Source organism: Rhinolophus ferrumequinum, chromosome 6, assembly GCF_004115265.2.
Source record: "Rhinolophus ferrumequinum isolate MPI-CBG mRhiFer1 chromosome 6, mRhiFer1_v1.p, whole genome shotgun sequence".
NCBI classification, from domain to species: domain Eukaryota; kingdom Metazoa; phylum Chordata; class Mammalia; order Chiroptera; family Rhinolophidae; genus Rhinolophus; species Rhinolophus ferrumequinum.
The window spans coordinates 25,430,187-25,453,824 of NC_046289.1; the positions used below are offsets into that span (position 1 = coordinate 25,430,187).

Genomic DNA, 23,638 nt, shown 5'->3' on the forward strand with positions numbered 1-23,638 from the left:
CAGATCAGTAGCTTCCCAGAATATGGGGCTGGAAAGAAGGGATTAACCACAAAGGGGGCACTGGGGAACTTTTGGGGTGATAGAATTCCTCTCTATCTTGATTTTTAGTATAAGTTGGTCAAAATTTATAACACTATATCTAAAAAGGATGAATTTTACTGTATGTAAATTATACCTCAATAAACAAACAAAATGTAAACACACACACACACACACACACACACACACACTCACTCACTCACTCACTGTTGGACCGGAAACCTCTAAGGTCCCTTTCAGTGCTAATATTCACTTACGCTCTACTGAGGGAATGGTCGAGGGGCAGGGAGCAGATCTCCAGGGCCTCGTCTCATTCTTACCCTTTCCTCCCGATTGCTCCTCCTCCTCCCCAATTCAAAGCAGTCTGTCCATGATGTCACGGGGAAAAGAGGAGAATAGGCTTCACTGGCTAGACTGGCCATTTTAGGAACAAGGCCATGCCCTCTGTGAAGGTGCATAAGTATCCGTGTGCGTGCCGGACATACTCGGAGGACAGGCCGTGCCCAGCTCCTCATCCTATGCCTGAAGTCTGAGTTATTGGTCTGAAGTGGAATATTTTTGAACAAGAGCTCAGCATCCAAATGCCAGGGAAGCAGCCATGGAGACCTGTCAGAAAACAGGAACCTAGCTGGAGATATCAGACTTCTGCTTCCATTTTTCACTCAGGTTCTGGAGGAGGAGCCCCCAGCCTTCTGCTCGGCTGTTATTCACTGAGGCCTAACGCAGGATTATAGATTGAGGCCATCCAAGTGACACACAGTGAGGGAACCAGGCCCTAGCTGGGAAGAAGAAAGCAAGCGGCTTGTCGCAGGAAGAGAGAGGCTGCTACCTGTACAGATAAACAAAACCCAGAGCTAACACTCAGGGGCTGGCCTGGGTGGGAAAAGCTTCCCAGTGGGGATTTGCAAACTTGTTCCACCTTCACCACCTCTCAGTGCCTCTCTCAGTCGCAGCGACAGCTAATACCAGCACCTGTTTCACGAGCACTTTCTTTGTGCCAGGCACAGGCTAGGCTCCCTGCATTAATTTGCAGCAACTGTAAGATATCAAAAATTTTATCCCTGTTTTATAAAAGAGGAAACTAGTGCTCAGACTGAGGTGTGTGTGTCAGCCTTTCCATCAGGAGTTGTTTTTGGTCCACTGAAATAAGCCAGACCTGGCAGGGCTAGCTCCAAAGCTTCGAGGAGACTCAACCCATGCTTTTAAGGGAGCAGAGCATAACAGAGAGCTCTGTTCCAGATGGAGCACATGTCAAGCTACCTCTCTTACCCCGAGCCTCTTTAAAACAAGCCAGACCCTGCACTGTCTCCTTGGCCAGGGAGGTCTGCCCCTTGGGTTATAGATCCTGTAACCATCACTGCAGGTGCGGAAGCACTGGGCACAGGGAAAGGGCCCCAGTGCCAGCATCGGAAGTCCTAGCAAGGGGAGCTGGGAGTTCATGTGGGTGCTTCTGCTCAGGAAGGCACGTTGAGGGAAAACGTGATGCCAGAGCTCTGTGGCCCAGGCAGGGCATGCCTCTCAGAGGGCCTCCTGGATGCTTCCCTAAGCCTCAGAATTTGGAGGCTGCCACATCCCGGGAAAAGTCCTAGGATCAGAGACACCCCTCAGAGGCACTGATGTTCTTTTGCAGGCTGGCAACAAGGGAAAGGACAGCCTCATGTCCTTTAGGCCAGAAATGCCCAAACGTGTGTGGACAGAGAGGAAGCAGTCAGGGTGGATCTCAGATAATCTCGGGTGGGCACAGCTCTTTGTTTTACAGCTGGCAGCTCCACATTCCCCCGCCACCCTGGACCTGAAGCAGATCTCTGTTCTTGGTGGTCAGCAGGATTGTGTTTGTACAGTGACAGCTTGCTAAACAAAGATTCTGGAAATAAGCCAGATGGCTCGGCTGGGTAGGAGAAATTCCAGGTTCCCTGGAGGTGGTGGCTATGATCAAGAAGGACAGAAAGCATGGTTCTTTTGTGGTGGAGCAGAACCTGACCAGGATATGCTAGTCCTGACCTTTCAGGTGGTGTTGCAGGTGTGACCTTGGTTTTGACCTTGTGGGGCAGGAAGTCCTGCTCTGGGAGTTGGCCCAGGGGTTGGGAGACAAGTTGGTTTCCACACAAATGGGACTGAAGACCCATTCCTATGCCTCTGAGATCATTTCTACTTTCTGGAGCAAAATTTCTGCCACTGAAGCAAGCTGCTAGGTGCCAGCCTCATCAGTTAATAGGACTGCAGTACCGTGGTTCCTTTTTACCTCGTCCTCTTCCTCCTCTTGTCAGCCTGACTTTCCGCTGCTTTAGCATTAGTGGGAGATGAGATTGTCTTGTGTGTCACTCAGGAAACCAAGACTCCCCATAAGGAGCACCGTATGTATGCAGCAGACTTCGATCTCAGGACTTTATTTAAGAGTGGCTAAACAGTATCTGGCCACTGCTGGTGTTAGTCAGGCCACTGAGTTTTGTGGTTGAACACAGACAATGGGAGCTAGAGACCACCCAGCCAAGGAGACTGTGGCAGAGTCAGAGGCTTCATCCTTCTGGTGATACCACTGTCCCAACCTATCTGGATGAGTCCCATACCCCAGAGATCTGGCTTTCCTGAGCTGTTCAGCATCCTGCCTGGGAGTGAGGAGGAAACAGGTTGCAGGTGTGTTTAACAGAGCAGGGTGAGGAGTGAGTAGTGTGGAGGGGTGGTAGATTTTCAGGTACATTTTGCCCAACAAACCCCCAAACCATGGAGCCACACAAAGTTAGCTGGATAATAGTGGATTCAAGTCTTTTATTTTTAGACTGTACCAGCATGTTTGGTTCTGGGGTCCAATCCCCGAATTCCAGAAAAATAAACTAATGAGGACCACATGCACTATGAGAAGGCCATTCCGACGTGTCCATGATCATGCAGAGAGTGGGCATAGAGTACAGACCAGGAGCCCTGGGCATGGAGCTGGGCCGCCCTCCCCGGACAGCTGACAGCAGCTAGCGCTGAGCCCTCATTGGGTTTGGGCGAGGGCCAAGGCTGGGTCATTTGGACCCTGTCCCTTTATGGTACTGGGCCTCTTATTGCTACATTTGCTACTTTGCTACTTTATGGCCCCTGGGTTGTGCCCAGGGAATGCCTATCACTGGGTGGTACTAATGAGTAGGCTGCTGGCGTCTGCTGTTGCCATGGTTACATGAGCACAGGCCTCTCTTCAGAGAGTCCCATGGTGAGTTATCAGGGATTCATTTGGCCACTGCTGGACTGTGCCACACATGGTCCTCGCTACATATCCAACTTGACTAGTCCCATTGGAGGCTTGTGGCACATTATTGGCCCCACCCCTAAGGCTTTCCAGCTCTTGGACCTTGCTGGAATACCTCCTTCCAATACATTTTGCAAGGTCCAAACACCAACAGCCCTCAATCCTTTCTCACTTCTGGAAAGGCTTCCTAGTGGTAGCTTTTGATGTCCATGCATTTGGAGCGCAATGGGAGGGGTGCATTTAGGAAAAACATCAACTTCCACAATCAGCCAAGGGGCTAGACGGGTGGCAGTCTCCTGGTTCAGGGTCCTGTCAGTGAGGTAGTTTGCATACATCAGCAATCCTGCCAGGGGAAAAGCCCCTGGAGCATGTCCCCAAGCGTTCACTGGTCCAAGAAGCAACTCAGAGTTGTGAGAGTTCCCTCCTGGGTGCTGGCCTGTATCTGACCCCTCGGCAGTGGTGGGCCTATAGCAGGGCCAGCTGACTGCACTGGTGGGCTGGGCCGTGCTGTGTTCCCTGGGTACAGCAACACCTTCCCCAGAGATCAAAGCATCACTTTCTGGAAGGGTCGGAGCCCTCTGCCCAACCCAGAGAGTTCCTGCTACGTGGGCCAGGCCCTCTGACTGCTGCTGGGCATTTATGTGTGCCAACCTATACATTTTTACTCTTCCCATGTAGACAAAGGTTATTTCAGTCAGATGGCCAGTGTTTGGTGGCTGTGTGTCTGTCCTGATGGGTGTGTGGTCACTTCTCAGGCTGTTCTGATGTCTTGGCTGTGGGTCTGCTGACATGACATTTGCACTGTGAACCCTCATTGGAAAGGGTTTTGGGCCCAGAGATGATGCCCAGTCAGGGGAGCTAAGGAAGCTTCTAGAAGCAGGGGAACTTGCTTTGGTACCGAACTGCCTTCAAAAGTCTAATCTGGTCTGAACTTTTTGCTGTGTGGACCAAGCCAATGACCAGATTTTCCAAGCATCCTTTCATTCTAAGGTCTGCACAGTAGACTGCCCTTGGAGGGGCCCTGTTGGGCAGAACAACCCTGCTGTTGGGCGTGATCTACTGGGGATCACGGCGTGGTGGTCACAAGACTGAGCGTGCCTGGCTGGGAGGTGGGATGAGGTGGTTATTGCTCTGTGTTTAAATCCATCTGAAGCACCCTTACTCTACTGAGCCTGCTGGCCAGCCCTCTCCTCTGGATGTCCCCAGAGGTGTCTGGAAGCCCATTCCATCTCAAGGCAACAGTCTACCTGGCTCTGGGCAGGCCCTCTGGGGATGTCCGGGGTAGACCAAGTCTCAGGCAAGCATCAGTCAGGATCAGTAGCCAGGGATACTGGGGAAGTCCAGCCTGCCCTGTCTGCAGCCATGGGGAAGAGCAGGGAGCATCCAGGCCTCGCCCTGATAACTGAGGGCAGAGGTACCTGCTCATCTGGAGCTGCCTTTGTCCACATACTCTGTGCTTGGTGTCAGTGTAGCCTGGGAGGGAGGAGCTTCCCTTGGGCAATGTTGGGTGCAGAGGAACTTGAATTGCAATTTGGTTCTGAAACAGAGGTCTGTGTGAAGAGCAAGGGGATTCAAAAAAGGGTAGAAGAAGGAGAGGTCAGGTCAAAAGACCCAGAATATGGGATAGGGCTTCATTTCAGTCAGTATCTCCTACCTGCCAAGTGCCAGGCTCTGCGCTGAGGTGCTATGGAATGCCTGATGAGAATCTGGGTCTATAGTGCCACCTCTGGAGACATTCTGAGGACTCAACATATGTCATCTAATTTCCACTGAAGAGAGAGCAACTACTCCCAGAGGGGGAAACTGAGGCATGGTGGTCAAGAACCCATGTGGGTACAGTCCTAACCAAGACTCCTAATGCCCACAGTGGCCCCACTGTGATGGAAGTCTGGTGCCCTGGGGACAGGGCCCGGTGGAATCAGGCATATGACAAGGCATAGGGGTGGGGGCTGGAAAGGTGGTCATGGGAGCACCCAGGAGGTAGGGTCTGCGAAAGCTTATGTGCCTTTGGTCACCAGTGGGGAATTTGCCTACAGGAGTAAAGAAATACCAGTGATCGCTTTTTTTGCTTCTATGCTTGCTGTTTATACACTCCAAACGGAGATTGTTCACCTATGGCCAAAAATAGATCAAAGGAAGACAGTCATAGCAGGTGGGGAAGTGAGTGTCTAAATTCAAAAACATGTTGCTTAATACCACTCTGTCTGAGGGCCCATGGGAGTCACGTGATAACAACAATGATGAGAGTAAGAGCTACCATTTACTAAGTACCTACTATGCGTCAGGCACCTGACTCGGTGCTTTACATACATTACCTCACAGCCAAATTGGCAGATGAGCATTTTGACACACACATGAAGGGAATACAAGTGGGTCTTTTGCAGGGGTTTGCAGGTGTTGCTTTCTGTCTTTTCCCCTTGATGACCGACATTGTTTAGTGGCGGGCCTTTGCTGGGCTGTCAGAGAACCATTTGGCCCTGGCCTGGTCCTTCCGTAGCAGATTCCCCTCCAGCTGCACAAAGCACTGAGACCAGGCCCAGCAGGAGCCCCACCAGGCCCCCTCGGGATGCCACAATGTGGGGGCTGCCAGCCACGTGACCCAGCAACTCCCTCCCAGCTGGAAACCCTCCCAGCTTCCACCTGGGGCTGCTGGAGGGGAGGATCCCAATGGCCCCTGAGTTCATGGCCATGTTTGTTTTGAGTAAAATGTGAGGGAACGAACCAAGGAAAGTGGGCAAAAACAGAATAAATTACAAAATCAGAAATTTTTAAAGAGATGGTCAGAATCTGTATCACTGTTGAACCACAAGCTCTGTCATCTACACTGGTGCTTCCTCTGGTGTTGGACCCTTGAGACACTTGACAGGACCAGAGGGCAGCCACCACGCCTACGAGACCTCTTCAGAAGTTGGCCTCTGAGGGGGTTGGAAGAACTTGAGGTGCAGCCATCCCCGAGGTTGCTCAGTGCTGACAAGTGATTGGGACATGTTGTGTGAGGTGGGTGGCCACAGAGGTGGGGGTAGGCAGGAGGTGGTGGGCACACGTGGCTATAACTATGGTGGGTGTTGTGGGTGCACCAGCAAGACAGCAGGAGATGGGGTGTAACGCTGGATGTGCTCGGGGCCAGCTGGTCCTCTGTGTTGGCTGGACAGCAGGATCCCCCAGACAGCGGGAGCAGTGACGATCGTAAGAATATTATCTCAAGTGATAGTCACAACACCCCACAAGATGTTCGCCCCTAGCGAGTTAGGGATAAGGACCTCTTAGAGAATGGGGTGTTGGCACACAGCTGTACAAGGAAGAGAGGGTTGTAAACAGGGGCCTCTACCGGGCCGACCCCAGGCTCTGTGTACTCTTTCTTTCAGGTCTCCCCTTTCACCCACCGAGTCTCCCCACCATTGCCCTTAATTGCCCTCACTCTTTCTCTTTCACAGTGACCAACTCTCCCCGTAAGGAAACTCTGTCTGAGGATGTGGAGCGCCGCCTCCTGCCCACGTGGTCCTCGGGGTCAGGCCCTGCGGTGGGGACCGTCAAGAGGACTGCATCAGGCCCGTGAGGCGCTTGCCCGCCAGCGACTTTCCCTGCAGAGACAGGCAACAGAGAGGCACGCACAGGCGTGCACACACACACACACACACACACACACAGAGGGACAGAGACAGAGAGCCAGACAGGTGAGTTAATTGTTGCCCGAGCCACGGAGTCCAAACGACTTAGCGAACTGACCCCTTTGATCTTCGGGTTTGGGAGACTTAACTGCAGACAGCTGGAAAAACCAGGTGTCTGGGGCAGGTTAGGGAGGCAGGGTGTGTTGCTGGTACTTCTTTTGGGGTGTGGACATTTTACTTACCCTCAGCCAGGCATTTCAAATCTTAGGTAGAGTGTCTCTTAATGCCTCGGGGCTGTCCCTGAACTTGATTTTATTCAAGCGAGAAAGGAAAAGGTGGATTGGGGAGTAATAAGATCAGGGAGGCTGGGTTGACCCAAATAGATGCTGACTAAGGATCTGGATGATTAGAAACTAATGAATTAACTGGTCATCTTAAGAATGCAAAAGACCTAGGAATCCTGTTTGAGATGCAGGCGAGACACAGGCTTTGAGTCTTCTTGACCCAGTTCTGGGACTGTGGCTTGGAGCCTGGGCTCGTGAACAGGTGCCACTGCAGGACCTGGGCAGTGTCATCCTGCGTCTCCTACGATCTTGGCTCCCCCTCCGCAGGTCCCAGGGCTTCCACGTCAGGAATTCTACATGCCTGTCACCTACAACCTCTGTAGCAGCTCTTGAAAACTAAGAACATGAACTGGGCTGTGAGGCCTGCTGCGTGAGGCACAGAGCGCCTGAGAGAGGCCAACGGTTCACATGCCCAGGAGGAGGTGACATGGGCACCAAGGGGAGAGATGAGGAAGATGAGCGAGGCTCAGTCACTCGGCTTAGTTCCCCTGATGGGGGTCTGTGCCCATTTCCTGTTCCTCGCTTCAGAAATCCATAGCATTGGACAGGGCTCCAGAGGAGGGGGCGGCTGGACCCAAGCAGATTGATCACTGTGTGTCTGAGAAAACACTCAAAACTCATCCTGTTATTGACAGGGGGTCCGTGACACCATCGCCATCTGCGGAGGGCAGCACATGCTCGCTTGTCAACACGGGCAGCCGTGTTTGGTAGCGGGAGATTGCAAGGGCCAGCAGTTCCTCATGGTCATTTCCAAGTGGGGTGTGAGGGCTCGTCTTGTTTACTGGGCTTGGCTGCATGTAAGCTGGATGTAATTAAAAAAATTGATCCGGCTCGTGAAGCCTGGTGGGTTCTCAATAAACCTGCTGATTGATGAACTGATGGACAGTGCGCATATTTAACAAACGAACAACATGGGCTGTGAGTTTGCTGGATGCAGGACAATGTGTCATCTGGCCTAGCGCTCCACGGAGCGGCATGCCAGCTTAACTGAGAATTCTGAAGGCATAGATGGGAGCTCGTCCGAAAGGGGAATTGCTCTCGGGAGCTATTGAAACGTCTGCACCTGTCTCCCCTTGCTCTTTTTACCCCTTTCTTTCACAATCATCATTTTCTTCCACTCATTTTCATTAGTGAGACAAACTTTTCCTTTTTTTTCTCTCCATCCTTAAATGCACACACACACACACGCATGCATGCACACACACAAAATGTCCCCATCACCAACCTTATCTGAATCTTCAAATACACTGAACTTAGCCTGCAGCAGGGTACGTTCATACTAGGCTAAGGATTTTTTAATCAGATTTTTTTTTTTTTAATCCTAGAAGGTTACAGTGCCAGCCTTTGCAAATCACTAAAAGCAGGATGGCTACTCCTCTGTGTAGAGTGGATAAGGTACAACAATAGCTTGTAGCCAGCAGAGGCTGACCTTCAAGGACTCCCACCAGCCCTGGATTCTAAGGCACACACATCTGTGAGCTCCTTGACTGCCCTTTCTTAGATGGAGCTTGAGGCATTTGTCGTTCAGTTGGGTCACCTGGGATGGTGCCTTCTCGTAGCAGGCCTGAAGGCAGGAAGCGTGTGCGCGCGCGCACAAATCTCTTCCACCTCCTTTACCCGTGTCCATCCCTGCTCAGACAAAAGGCACCAAGGATTTTGCTTTCCTCTTGGTGCTCCTTATTACTGCGGTAAACACATACCACCCCCCACCCCTCTCCACCAGGGCCACAAGTTATACATTGAGTCCCCACATATATTTGTTTCAGGTTTGCCATACACAGCATTTGGTGCTCTGATTTAGCTGGTGGATGTGGAAAAAAAAGAATCACTAAAGCTTCTGTATAACAGCCCATTGCCAGTGTGTATGTTAAAAACCCAGAGACAAAGAAGATGAGGTTTACCAGGCATCTGAACCCTCGTTACAGCTTCTTCCTCATTAGTGAGATCATTTTGGCTGGAGAGGGGGCTGTGGGGTGAGGGAGGTTGAAGAGTCTATTTCTGGAGGACAGTGTGACTATTTGTTTTAGCTGCATTTGACCCTGAGGGCCCCATCCTCTATACCTCGCAGTTCTGCAGAGTGGGCTGGGCTGAGCTTGGAGGCACTAATTAATCTCTTCCTGCCTAAATCCTGGAGCTCAGCCTCACAGCTCTGACTCCAAGGACCTGTGGCCAACCCATCAATCCTGCTCTTCCCCTTCCCCCAGCTGCTTCAATTTCTCCGGACTTGGGAGGGTGGGGGTGGGGGTGCAGCTGACCAGCCTAGAGAACATGCCTTGAGATTGTTCCCAGCCTCTCAGCAATCCATGTGGTGCTCCTTGCATTTTTGTCTCCCTCTCTCTGCTCCTGCGCGCACGCATTTACCAAATGCCAATTCTGCTGCTAAAGGAGGTCATATAGGTTCAGGTGGGCTGGAGCAGGGGAGGGGGGCAGTGGCAGGGGTAACTCAGCCCAGCTGCAATCTGTCTTCTATGCAGCGACCTCCTGGGTGAGGCCGGATGGTAGTTACTCATGCAGGATGCAGGCAGGGCTCGATGCCTGGCTTCAGCCTTTGGGGAAGAAAATCCTGCAATCACACTGGCTCAGCAGCTGCCTCCCTTCTGAAGAGCTGTGGTTCCTGTAGTTTTCAGGGATCAAAGTGAAATCTGACAGCAGAGGCTACCTGTGTTCAGAGTGAGCTGCCCCAAGGTCTATGCTACTAGGGGCTTGCTGGGAGCTCCTGAGCTACCTACTCTGCCCAGAGAGAGGAGAGCAACCGCCGGAACCTTTGGGGCATTTCCTCCTCCTCTTTGCTCCCATCCCTGCCTCCAGTTTGGAGGATTCTGTAGGAAACGCGTAGTAAGGGGAGGGGTCATTCTGCTTCTGTCTGCCACCTTGCATAGTTACAGGGGGAGCTGTTTTCTCAGGGTGTGAGTGTGTGATGTTCCTCAGTGCTGGTCAGTTGGGAATGACAGGAAACTGCAGCCAACTCAGCTGAAGCCTGACGTAGCTGAGCAGAGCAGCTGAAGGTGGGTGAAAATGCTATTAGCAGGCAGCTTTTGTCCAAGTGAAAAAACATACAGTGATTGAGAACTGAGCTGCCGAAGGTACATTCCAGAGACACCAAAGCTTTGTATACAGACAAAGCACTTTTCACCTTCGAGACATTTGGCAAAGTGTAATCCAGTGGAATTTGGGATCCTTCAGTTGCCTGGACCACGGGCTCAGTGCAGGGCTCACAAACACCCACACGTTCAAATCCCACCCTCTCCCCTAGCTAATCATTTCAGCTCTGTGGCCATCTTGACGGCTAGAAGCCTGCTAGAGGGTGGTCATGGACTCCTTTGTTTCTAAAAGGAACGGCGCAAAAGGAACAGCTCCCTTTCGTGAGATGCTTTAAGGAAAATGAACATGCTGCTCGACATGCTGTGCCTCTGTGCCTTGCACCTGCAGGTATTAATCAACAAACATGCAGGATCCGGGTTACCAGGACCTGTTGCCACTTACCTGGGAGACTGATGCTAAACTCTTTGGGCTCAGAAAGTAGCCCTGGGGTCAGATGGCCTATGGGGGGCAGTGGAGCCAAGCACCAGGGCCTCAGGCAGGACTCTTTTCAATGCTAGGGGGGTAAAGACATCTGAGCTGCTGATGAGATTCTCTTGCTGATTTGCTCAGATGACCTAAGACCAAAGTTACAGCTCTCAAGTCCACCAAGTCTAAATCCATGTTGCTACGGGGATAGAAATGAAGACGGTTGCCTCTGGGGGAGAGGGGTATGAGGGAACTTTCTAGGGTGATGAAATATAGGTTACCCCGGTGCATATACTTGTCAAATTCATTGAATCACAAATTTCTGATCTGTTCATTTTGTCATACGTAATTACACCTCAAAAGGAAAAAAGAAAAGATTAGAAAAAATTCCTAGCTATCACATTTTGCTTTGAAATGTACCACTCTTCACTTTTTTTTAATTGCTGTTCCAGCAACTTAGTCTTTTAGCTAAATTCAGAGCTTCCCCTCTGGTATACAAGAAACCTAGGTTCCTCTGTTACCGTGTTTCCCTGAAAATAAGACCTAGCCAGACCATCAGCTCTAATGTGTCTTTTGGAGCAAAAATTAATGTAAGACCCGGTATGATATGATATGATATGATATGATATGATATTACATTACATTACATTATATTATATTATAGATCCGGTCTTGCAGTGAAATAAGACCGGGTCTTTATATTAATTTTTGCTCCAAAGGGCGCATTAGAGCTGATGGTCCAGCTAGGTCTTATTTTCGGGGAAACACAGTAGGAGAACTAGAACTCGCAACCCAACTCATTTGGAACACTATTTCTAGTCTCCACTGATCCAAACTGATCTTTTAGTGACACACAGGCCTTTTCATCCTTGCTAATGAAAAGTGGTGTTTTGTTGAACAGAGCTCACCCAGTGATGTCAGCAGACAAGAAGTGGGAGGCCCCAGAGCTGAGCTGTCCTCCCACGAGGACTGAAGGTCACCTAGGAGTAGATGAGGCTCCAGCTCATGAATGATGAGTCTGTGGAATCACGGTCCTGGGGGACCTTGCTGAGGACAGCAGTCAGGAGCCGAAGAGCCAGGTGGAAAGATAAGGGCCCTGACGGGGGTTTAGCAGTACGTGGAGAAGCCGAGGGCCTGCCTGCCGAACTTCCTTGGGTGACACCCCTGGAGGTTGTGCCTGATGCCCCTTCTCCACGGAGCAAACCAAAAAGAATGACTTCAAAAGGGAGCATAAGGAATTCCATGGCAGCTCCTTTCTTGATGATGTTTAAAACTGGGGAGAGGATGCCATTTGCTTGGGAATAGTTTAGCGGTCGGGGCAACTCTGGCAGGAGATGGTAGAAAAATCCATACCGCACATGGAATAGTTTCAGAAAAGCTTTTCAACTCTATCTCTTATCACCCTTTGTTGAACTTTGTGAGGCAAGGTGGGGCAGATGAAATGGGGAAATCGGCTTGTGGGACAAGCCCAAGATTACACACGGCTAATCCACAGCAGAGCCAGGCTGGAGCAGCCCGGGAAGCAGGCAAGGCTGCTGCTGGCATTCTCACACTTCAGTAGTGGGGGGCCGGAGCCCGGTGGCAAGATCCATTCCTGTGTTACTCCCAGGTCCTGGCCAAGCTTTCTGATCTCTCTCAGGAGCTGAAGGGCATTTGATTTGGTTTTAAAATATTCTCTTTATTTGACTTTTTAAAAATAAGACAGCACACACATAAAGCAACACCCCCCAAAATCAAGAGATAGATGAAAATTGGATTAATAAAAAAAGGTTCACTGGCTGAAGAATTAATACTATATATTCGCATACATTTAAGCTTGTTAAAAAATAAGGAATAGGGTCAAAATAAAAATAATGGATTCTTTTGCAACAGCCCCACGTCTGATGCCCAGTGGTATGAACAACTAGGTTTTGCCACGTAAGTGGTGGGGGTATGGAATCTGCCAGCCACGCCTCTGAAAGCCATTCCCACAAAATGTCACTGGAACCGTAAGCAGGTTCAGATGCCTTACTCCAGACTGTACTGGCAACTATCAGTGCATTTTTTTTTTCTTTTAAAAAATTGTAATTTAGAAAAGGTGAGTTGCCAGCTCTCCTGTCTGAACTAAATGTAAAAGGACCAGCCTATCCCCTGATCTCCCAGAGACTTTCTCTTTGAATTTCCTATTCCTGCCCAATGGGGTGGTATCAATAACTCATGTGTCCTCCCTTCTCAAGTGCCCTTCTCTTCAACTCATCCAGACCTTGATGGTGGCAGGGTGGGGATGGTCCCATGACCAAGGACACAGGTTAGCTGCCAAGGACAGTTACTAACCGTCCCCATTGATTGAATGTGGAGCAGTATTGTGTTCCGGCACCAGACATTTGACAGACCCTGTGCTGATGTCCATACCACCCTTGCCAGTTAGGTATTACTTCACCCCACACTGGACAGATGAGGAGACAAGTCAAATAGACCTCGAGCCACTTGTCTGAGAGCATTCAGCTAGTCAGTGGCAGAGCTGAGTGGGTCGGTCTTTATGCTCCATACACCTACATTATACATGACCATCACTCTCAAGGAAAGAGCCAGATGGAAACGCTCAGGGACTAAGAACTCCTCCACGTCCACTCACACCCGGAGACCTCTCTGGGCAGCACAGGGTGATTTTCTCAACCTCAGTGAGAAAGAAGCTTCAGCTCTTGGGCACGCCTGAGACCCTCTCAGGCACTCTGCTCTGCCTGAGGTGCTTCTCCTCATCGTATTTGGGACTCCTGAGATAGAGAAGGTGCCACCTTCTGGCTGGCAAGCCTAGCAAAGCGAGACTTTAGCTATTGCACCGAGCTTGGTGCACACGGCTTTGAAGTGGTGGCTGCTGGACAGACCAGGTGAAGCTACCACTTCTGTTTGTGACCCTGTGTTATCAGTGCTGGCGCCTCTGGGAGCTCCACAGCAACTGTCCTAGGGAGAAGAGATGTTTACCTTTCCAAGGAGGGGCAGGCAGAGCTGCCTTACTCCATGAGAACCAAGTGCTTCAAGCAGGGTGTCCCTGGCATCTCCGACTTCTGCCTCCCTTGATCACCATTTAGAGGGCTCTTTGCAAAGGACAGCCTCTGCCTGTTAGTTTTGGTGGGTGGTGGGAGACCGTCCTTTATGGTCTCCAGCAGTGCAACCTTTGGACAAATCTGGAACCAGGCAGGCATGCCAGGAGTGACAAGGGCTCGGCACCTGTGTCCTACCCTGGTGGCACAATGCCCGGGCACAGACACCCCAGCCTCCTTTCCAGGTTGTGCATTCCCACTTTCCTGTTGCTTTTTCTCCGCGTGCAGGAGAAATGCCCCCCTTTTACTACCGGATCTTTCTGATGACCTGTCTCTAGGTGTGACGGAACAATGCCGATGCTCTTTCTACAGTCATCTTGCAGGAAGTTCTTGGTGGACTCAGGAGTGGAGTGGAGGCAGGGATGCTGCTCGGAAGGCCCCTCAGCAGCGTGCCTTCTGGTAGCCTGTGCAATGCCTGTCTCTTCCTCTCCTCCTCCTCCCCAAATGCACTTTGGCATCTCAACCCTGGTTCACTCCAAATTAGGCAGAGGCCAAAAGACTCAAGGAAGCAGGGACATGGCTGTGTTGCTATTGGCAACACCTTGATCCTACTGTTTTTCCAACTAGGAAGTTCAAGTGACCCCTGACTATAGCTGTAGGGGAGAGTGCTGCTGAAGTTTGGTGGATGAGACAGCAGGAGGAATCACTTGCTTGGCAGGATGTGATTCTCCCGAGGACTCTAAGTCCACCCTCCTAAGGGCACTTCTCATCTCCTGCAAATATGTTCACCCAAAACATGTCCATTGGTTTGGGTCCTTGGTGAAGCCAGCTACCAAGGCAGAGCACTGGAGGCACAGGCAGAGCCATGCTGACTGCCCCCCACCCCCAATGCCCAGAAGCACAATCCTGTGAATGTCCATGTCCCTTTGGACACATATGCAAAGAGTGCCGGCTCGTTTCTCTTTCCTCCCTACCACCAGGAATGCAGTGCAGCAGGCATCTATCGGTTATGTAGTTCTAACCTGACAAAGTGCAGCAGGGGACAGGTCAGGCAGCATTTTTCAAGAGATCTCTGGATAGAAACTTGGGTCAATGGGATTCCAGGCCACAGAGAACCTTCTTACTTCCCTACAGACGCTTTTCACATGTTGCGGTGATGCTTTTCGTCCCTCCGGGGCAGTGGATGGGTGGCTGCCCAGCCTCCTCCTCTATGGAGGGGCAGGTAGGGCTGCCTTACTCCAATGAGAACCAACTATACAGAAGGCGGGATTGCCAAGTTTCCCACAGGACTTGGCCTTGGGCCACGGAAGAAGGATTGTGGAATCTGTATCTGGGAGATGAAGCCTAAGGATGCTGCTGTTGGATTTAAAAGCATCTTCAAAGATGGTGGGCATTTCTGTCCGCTCTGCTAGGGGTCCAGGAGAAGCGAGTTTTAGGATCAATACCTAACGACATTATTTGTACATTGCCTCTGGGACAACAGACGCATCTCAGTGTCATTTCTGGACCCCTCAGCTCCTTGTTTCTTTAGGAAGAAAATACTATGGATGCAAAAAATGGGCAGGAAAAATGGGGACACCAAAAATGGGTGCCACGGACCATGGAATAAAGGTGTGAGAACAAGAGTGGTGGGCAGGGATGACGCCACGGACAAACAGATCATTTCTTCTGGATTTTGAAGCACCTTCTGGACAGAAGGATCCCAAAGAAGGTTAGAGAGTGCGGACGCCGGGGTCACTCACCCACTGCTGGAAGGAAGCCACCTCGGGGGTGAAATGCAGCGGCCATTCTGACTCTGCGCCAGCAGCACTAGGCAATTGTGTTTTTAGGAAGGGAAGCGAAGAATAACTTATCCAGCTGAAACCATGAAGACCTGAGGCTTTAGGGGAGCCCCTGCCCAGACACCCACACAGCTGCCGTGGGCATGCAATCCAAGGGCAGACGACATGCAGGTCGGCAGCAAATGTGACACACGTACCATACACTGAACACGGAGGCGTCGCTCAGGCAGACAGCACATGAACTGTGTGTACAGCTGTGCACACGTTCATGTGCATGTTTATGCCACAGGCACTTACATAAGCATCTCATGCAAGGTGCAGAAGCAAACACGTGATTGGCTGTGGAGCTTTAACATCAGGCTCCTAAGATGTCAGTCTTGGACAAACACTGCAAATCTTAATTTACCTGAAGATACATGTATAAAACCTGAATTCTCCCCAGGAAACAGCCATCCATGTCAGTGGAAATGACCTCTCCACTTCTGTTTCTGTCAGTATGGCAAGCAGTAGGAGTATGCAGCCCAGGCCTCTGGTTTACTGGGATTTCAAAGCATCCCCTGCCACCTGTTCCTGACTCCTCTAACAACCCCACCTGGTAGTACGCAGTTAAAAAAGAGAAGCCTTTGTGGATCCGGCAGATGGAGCAACGGGGCGTGGTGAGGCTGTATTGCTCAAGGGAGCTCCAGGCAGGCAGACCACTGAAAGGAGAGGGTCACTGAGAATGAGGCTTCTGCTGTGCTGAGTGCTACATCTGGAGGATTGGATTTCATGGTCCTAGTATGGGGAGAACTATTCCTGATCTGAGTCTGGAGGCAGGAGGCGTCTTAGGGTCCTGCACCTCAGTAGGAGGCAAATGCTACATCCTGACCTTGTATGCAACATTTTCCTGACAGCTCTCTCCACCTTCCAGCACCACACAGCTACGAGCCCCACAGCTCCCACGACTTCCCACTAAGTGCTTCGGGACCCTGGGAAATTGACCACAGGGCAGAAGCTGGCCTGCTGGACACCAGAGTCCCTCCATTCCCAGGGAAAGCAGAGAAATCAGCTCTCTGGGTCGACTTTAAAAATAAGCCAATAATAACAGCTACCACTTATTGAGCAGCTCACTGAGCTGGTCACTGTAATAAATAAATGTGCTTTGCACACATTGTCATACACTATGAAATACCCACCTCCCTGTCTCAATTGCAAAATAAGTATAATGAGACCCACCTCGCAGAATATTATTGGAAATTAAATAAGGTAATAAGAGCTAAGCATGGGCTGCAGATAACATCACAATAATAAAACAACAATACAAAGAGCTAGGCTTGAGCACATACACTGCAAACACTGTGCTAAGCAGCTTGTGTATTTTTTCACATGTAATCATTTATTCTTATCTCTCTTTTACAGATGAGGAAACTGAGGCTTCGCGGAGCTGCCCAAGTTACCCAGGTAAGTGGTACAGTGGGAGTAGAGTCAAAGTCCCTGTCAGGCCAAACTCAGCATGACTCAGACACCCATAGTATATTACATGGCGAGCCCCTAAAAATGGCAGTCACTGCTGTCATGCCCTCATTTACTGCCAACAGCCACTCCACACGCTAGGCTTCATTACACCCATCGGGCAAGTGAGCAACTTGCCAGGGTCTCATTCCAATAGCAGGTGGAGAAATAGAATTCAACTGGGGCTGTGTGTCTCTAATTCAGCCCCCTCTCTACACTGTAGCAGGGAAAGGCACATTGTTCTCAGTGGGCAAAGCTTCAGCAGGGATGAGAATGCAGTTGGGGGAAATGCTGCTGCCAGGTTTTCGACAACGTTTTACCCTGAGTGGTTGGTAGTGCTCAGTCATACCTCATGTGGCTAGCTACTGACAGAATAAGGAGAGTCTGGATGGCTCAGGGCAGGCAGACATGAGGGGTCAATTGGAGCCTCTCAAAATGCACTGTGGCCTGGGCGAGATGCACCTCGCTGTACATTATCTGTGTGGTCCTGGGAGTATAGAGAGAAAGGGCACCATGTCACCAAACCTGAGTGAAGCTGCTGAAGGGCAGGTCGGGGGCTCTGGTGGCCACCACCCCACCCGCACATCTTCCTATTGATCCTTCTTGTAAGGTCCCTAGAAACAATTCATGAAAGCTACGACTGAGAGCTTGCAAATGATGGGCTCTGCAGCTGTGTCATTACCAAGGAAACCAACATCAAGCTTATGGATGCCGGACAGTGATCACTCACAGACGCTAATGGTTCACTCCTTTATACATTTAGAATTACGGATGCCCCGGAACCTTTCAGTGTCATCCAGGAGAGAGAACCCATCCAAATTTCCTCACTGGTTTTGCTGCAGATTGCAAGGTTGGGTTGAGTTTTTCATTGGCTGCTCCATCTCCATTTCCCAACTTAATTTGCTATGATGGAAAGGCCAGGCCCTCGGTCCTTGCTTGACTTTTCCCATCCTAGTCTGTCTTTTTCCATGAGGCATGGGGGTTCAGATGCACCATGCTCTTGGTGCAAATGAGAAAGGCCAGGGGGCAGGGTGGAAAATGGTTCTCCAACCCCTGTGAAAAAGTATGGGTATACCCTGGATCCCCATTCCTCTCTTCTCTACCTCTTATAACCAGACACCAATTATGCCTGACAGCGTTCTAAAGGACAGTCTGAGAGAATATGGTTACAATCTTTAGCTTTAAAAAAATGCCTGATTAAAACTTTGCTGACTTTACCGGGATCGCCATGTTTAATGAGAGGCCTCAAACAATTTGAAAGCAAAAGATGAGGAGAGGAAAAAAGCCATAAGCTATAATCACCATAATTATACAATTCCGTGATGAGTTGGAAGCAGCCCTGGTGAAGCCCAAGAGAGGGGAGAGAGTACCATTTGCACCCAGGTTGGCCCTCAGGACAGCTGGAAAGAATGTGACATGAGAGCCCTTCCCTTCCTGAGGTGGGTTGAAGATGAGTCCTCTACGCAGAGCCCAGGAGGACGGGCCCAAGGAGGGTACTTCCTTCTTGGTCTAAGGCCTATGGGGCATGTTCTGCTCCTAGACAGGCTGAGACGTTTGTGGTGCCAGCTTGCCCACCTGAGAGCTGCAACTGACGTTATCATTTCTTCTGCTTTTAACACAACACCTTTTCTGGGTGGGAATGATGACAAGCCAAGCTTTCTCCATTGCAGAGCCAGGGTGCCCCCCATACATGCCCACCCCAGCTGTGTTCAGTTCTATTGCACGACAGCTGCTCAGCCTCCCTGTGCCAACAGGCAACCAGGTCCTCCGCTCACTCACCTCCCTTGACGCCTTCAGAGAGAGAGCCCTGTTGCCCAGAGCTCAGCTGCAGCGGCAGGATTGGCTTTGAACAGAACAAAACAAAAAACCCAAAAGGCGACGATGACATGCAAAGGGCAGGAATTCCACCCCTTGACAGTTTCCCTTGCTTTGACTGTGTCATCCTCTGGCTTTTTTTCCCTCCAGGCAGAGTCTAATCTGACTCTTGGATTCCTCTCCTCAGTCTCTGCAAACTCCCTCCATAGGATCCATTCTCATTTCCCATGGCTTATTTATAAACCACAGAATAAAATACCATAGGATCCAGTTAACAAACATTTAATGTACCAGAGGATTTCAGCTGGAAGAGATGATGAAATCCAATCAGAAACCTCCTTTACAATGGCCTTGGCCATTCAGCTTCTGCGGGTTTCCAGGGAGCTCACTGTCCCTTGAGGTGACATATGCTACTGTTGGGGAGTTGCTACTGTCAGAATAGGCTTCAGGAGAGTGACCCTCTCTATGTCTTTCCCCCATTTGTTGAGCTTTGTCTGGAAAAATCAAGCAATGTCCACTCACTCTGGACTGCTGGGGTGGCTACACACTCCCAACTCTGTCTACCATCCCATCTGTTGGGGAGTTATCAAACACCCAAGGGTCTTTCTCTCATCGGCCTTTGGGCAACATCACTAAACAGAAAATCCCACTGCTCTGAACTCTTCTCAGCTCCCTGCAGTGTCCCATTTAGCATTCTGCTTCATAGCAATGTCTTACAGGGTGTTCTTTCGTATGGATTTGTAGCCTGTCCTTCCAGAATGCCATGCTTCCCAAACTCAATTTCAACCAAAGATACTCATTTGCTGCTTTAAAAAAGGGAAGACTCTGAGGTGTTTTTGTTTTCTTTCTTTTTTTTTTTTTTTTCACCAGGAGCTCATTTTGGGGGAAACGCCATGGCGGTCTTATTTCTCAGCCTTCGAAGTCCTTAGACCTTTGAGCGGTCTGACGTCTAACTCTCCAGTTTGGACACAGGCAGAGTTGGGTCTCTTCACCCTGACCTTGACTTTGGCAGCTTTGTCTCCTTCCTAGGTTCCTTCTGTTCCAAAGTCTGACTAATGAACGGTTGGAGGTTTCTCTCTCCTGCCCCTTGGATGGTGCTGCTGCTTCTCTGACAGGACTGAGGGGGATCCCGCCCTTTGCAGAAGTGGGCGTCCTGTCCCCTGAGTGCTCTGCACTTCCCGCTGTCCATCCTGCTGAGGGCTCCACAGTCACCTTCACTCTCTGTCTCCTCACTGGACAGATGGGAGCCCATGGCTTTCCTGTGTGGCTGCCTGGGGACAGGTGCCAGCAGTCTGACTGGACAAGTGACAAGGAACAGGCTGAAATCCCACGCCATCAGCCACTTCTGAAGTGAGAGCTCCTTCTAGAAGGACGTCTTTCCTCAGTGGGGGTTGGGGAGTGGGAGGAAGGCTCTGTGATGGCAAAGGGCTGCAGGTCACCTCCCGAAATAGATCCTTGCCTGGCGCGCGCGCGCAGTTTGCCTCCAGCCTGCCTTGCGGAGACTGGCAGGGGATGCGATTTGGATCTGAATCAGTGGCTGTAAACACACAGCTGTGCCTTTCTGCCTCAGAGGACTTTGATTTTCTCTTGACTGCTTGGCACATTGGGGTCTGGGGAAAGCAGCAGAGGGCCTGGGTGGGGGGAGAGGAAGGGCCGGTGAGAGGAGGCAGGGAGAAGCTCTGCAGAGCCATGCTCGCCCTATGTGTCCCCACATGTGGGAGGCTGAGTCACTGCTGCTTTTTTCTCTGAGTGGCACTCCATGGGGAGGGTGTTTTTAGCTGCTTTTGGTTGACAGGTTGAACCACAAGCTGCAACAATTGGGGAGGGGGTTTAGTCCTCTTTCCAAAAGAGTGGCAGGGTCATGGGCTGAGTTTCTCAAAAATGACAACCTCTGACCCTCCCAGTATCCCCACCATCGAGAATCACTGCGTCACTTAGTCTTCCCCGTATCCCAATAGCCAAACTGATTCTGTTGTCTTACATTTTATAGTTTTTTTTATAAAAAATAGACATTTTCATTTTTCAGCTACAAAATTATAACATTAAATATGCTTTTGCAAACTTCACCTGGAGCCAAGACAGTGCGAGAAGGATAGAGATCAGAGGAGACTTAATCTAACACTGACTGTAACCAGGATTATTACACAGACTCTCTAACGTCGTTTTGCCCAGCTCTAAGAGAGGACAGTGGCAAACTGACCCGGAATTCTTCAGGGAACTAGAAAGTCTGGTGGCAAGTGAGCAGCAGAGTGATGCTGAGGTCCCCAAAGGCTCACATTTCATTCCTTCCCATGCCCCCACAATGCACTAGGATGTGGCAGCACCCAAAGTGGAGCCCACTCTTCTGCCCAGCTGACCTCACCCCCACCTCCCAATGCACACCAGGCTGGGTGGCCAACCCAAAAAGACAGGGGCTGCAGAACTGGCAAAGTTGCCCTCCAGGTGTGAGAGGGGACCCTGAGCAATGGAGGGAGCGAGCCTGTGGCTTAGACAGCCTGTGGCCCCCTTAGTTCTGGCACTTTATCCTCAAATCCTTGTGGAAGGAGTTTAAATACAAACCCAACCCAGTTCTATCCATGGCTTCTTTCCTGGCATCAAAGGCTGGCAGTTACTTTCCTGGGCAGGAAAGCATCTCCTCTCTCATTCTGAGGGATGATTAAAACAGCTCAGAAATCTCAGGACAGAGAGAAGCACAGGCCTGTAGACACTACCAACTGAAACAATCCATAGAGATGATGTAGTCCAAGCCATTGAACAAGGAGAAAACCAGCACTCAGAGAGCGCTAGTGAGTGCCTTCAGTCACACAGCTAGTAAGCCGAGGCTGGAAGCAGGAGCTATTCAAATGGGGGCTACTGAGGAGCTTCACAGAGTCCCAGAAGTCCTTGCTATCCCAAAGAGGCAGATTTCCATGCTTTCCCTTCCAAATACTGCTATGGAAGTCCATCTCCCTCTCCAGGCAGACCAGGGTTTCACTACCACTAGCTCTCAGGGCTCTGAGATGGGAGAGGCTGGCAGTCTTGTCTGTGACCCCGTGGTCCCAAAGGAGCCTAAGGACTATTTGCCATCAGCACCAACCCTGTGTAAAGATTTTTAGCCAATCGTCCCTTGCTGGAAGTCCAAAAGTATTTTTTCAACTGAAGTCAAAACCCTCTGGGGGTTCTGCTGGGTCTAGGTATTTAAGAACTCATCCCATCAGCATGCATGGCTGAGGCGGAGGGGAAAACAACCTCCTCCAGGAAGGAGCTGCTCATGCCAGGTTTGCTGAGCGTCCTGGTTATCTGCCCTCAGCCTCATCTGCCAGGAGCCTCAGCAGCCACTTCCGGTTCAGCATCTGGGGGTTTCTTCCCGCTCCCCTGCCTGGAAGGGGGCAGGGGAGCGGGTGAGCTGCTGACTTTTCAGCTCTCATTAGCTTTTGGCTGGGGAGGGAGGAACAGGAGAGGGTGGGTGACAGCTGGCTCCCAGAGCTTCCCGGTCTCCATGTGACTTTCCTGCTGCATTCCTTGGCCGGCAGGACAGAAACGCCTGTGGCAGAGATGCCACTCGGCACATATCAGGGCCCCCTCAACCCTGGGCCCTTGCTGTCTTAATTCTAAGGAGCACCTTGACAAAGCTCAGCTGTGATGTTCTCTTAGGAGGGGCACGGACACACCTGGTCCTTGTTCTGGTCCTCATCTTGGCTCCCCTCTGTGGCCTCCTGTGCTTGCTTAGGCACCAGCAACTCCATTTTCCATTTCTGGAGCCCAAGGCTACAGCTGATGAGGCTCTCAAGGAGGCAATGGAGGCTTCAACTCAGCTCCCAGGCGACGGTGTGCAGCACGGCTAATGCCAGCATCAGGTGGGGCTGCCACTTCTCCTAATATAAGTGCCACCACTCGGTGGAACTGTACACGGGAGCAGGGGACTTTCTATAGCTTCTCCTTCCCAGGTTAGAGTTTTCACTGGATGACTTTGGCCACCCTCTGAAAAGGGACAATCTAATTGCTGCTGTTGAGCCTTGGCTAACGGTCCTTTGCTTCCCTTGCCCTCCTCCCAGTCATCCCCGTGGTCCTCTGTGTCAGTCAGCCCCTGGAGAGGCCTCCCCACTTTGTGGTAGACCCTGAAGGAACGAGCGCGCCTGAGAGAGAGTGGGAGGATGAGCCCTGCAGCTCTCCAGCTACTCTCAGACCCTCATCTGTCAACCACAAAACCGGGAAGACGGCGGGGAGTGGCAGGCTGGTCGGCACTGAGCAGTAGGAAGCGGTCTTTAGTTTGAGAACCCTCCTCCTCCCCCAGTTAGTAATGCCTATGACTTCCCACCAAAGAACCTGAAAAAGAGATGGCAGGTGATGCAAAGGCACCCCACAATGATACGCCAGATGTTTCCTACTGTGGCTTTCCTGTTTTACAGCCACCCTGAAAGGAAGCTTCCCGGGGGCAGGACGAGGGAGAGATAGGCTCCACTCATTTGACCTGAGGCCACGTCTGTGCCCGCCACCCTTGAGAAGCTTCTATATGTTACAGCTCTTCCTGGGACTGACGCCCCTCGGACCAGGGCCACCGTGTACACCGGTGTGAGTCATTCACTGCACCAGGGAAGCTGAGGGTCAAGATGCTGAAATCCAGCCTGGGCTTTGCTTGGCCAGTGGGGCATCTGGGGAGCTGGGCCCATCAGAGGGAGTCCTGTTTTCTGTCTTGAATAAAGGTGTAATATGGGCTAGTTGCACCGTGCCATGGACTTTCAGTTATGTTTGGTTCTCAACCTAGGCCTTCCCTGTCAAATAAGCAGGGGGCTTTGTGCAGTCTTGGTGCCTCCAACCCGTCAAA

General features: G+C 50.9%; 1 protein-coding gene across 6 annotated transcripts in view; it reads right to left on the bottom strand.

Moving 5' to 3' along the window:
* Nucleotides 1–2,828: 2,828 nt before the first annotated feature.
* RGS6 (regulator of G protein signaling 6) overlaps nt 2,829–23,638 on the bottom strand; it is a 475,600-nt gene continuing 454,790 nt past the window's right edge. For 2 of the 6 annotated variants that reach the window (XM_033108137.1, XM_033108138.1), the window contains 2 exons: nt 15,490–15,556; nt 2,829–6,849 (listed from right to left, as the gene is read on the bottom strand). In XM_033108137.1, the coding sequence (XP_032964028.1) occupies nt 6,683–6,849; nt 15,490–15,556 (234 nt within the window). In that variant the 3' untranslated portion in view covers nt 2,829–6,682. The remainder of the gene's footprint in view (nt 6,850–15,489; nt 15,557–23,638) is intronic. The other 4 variants (XM_033108145.1, XM_033108143.1, XM_033108142.1 and 1 more) reach the window with 2 other exon arrangements.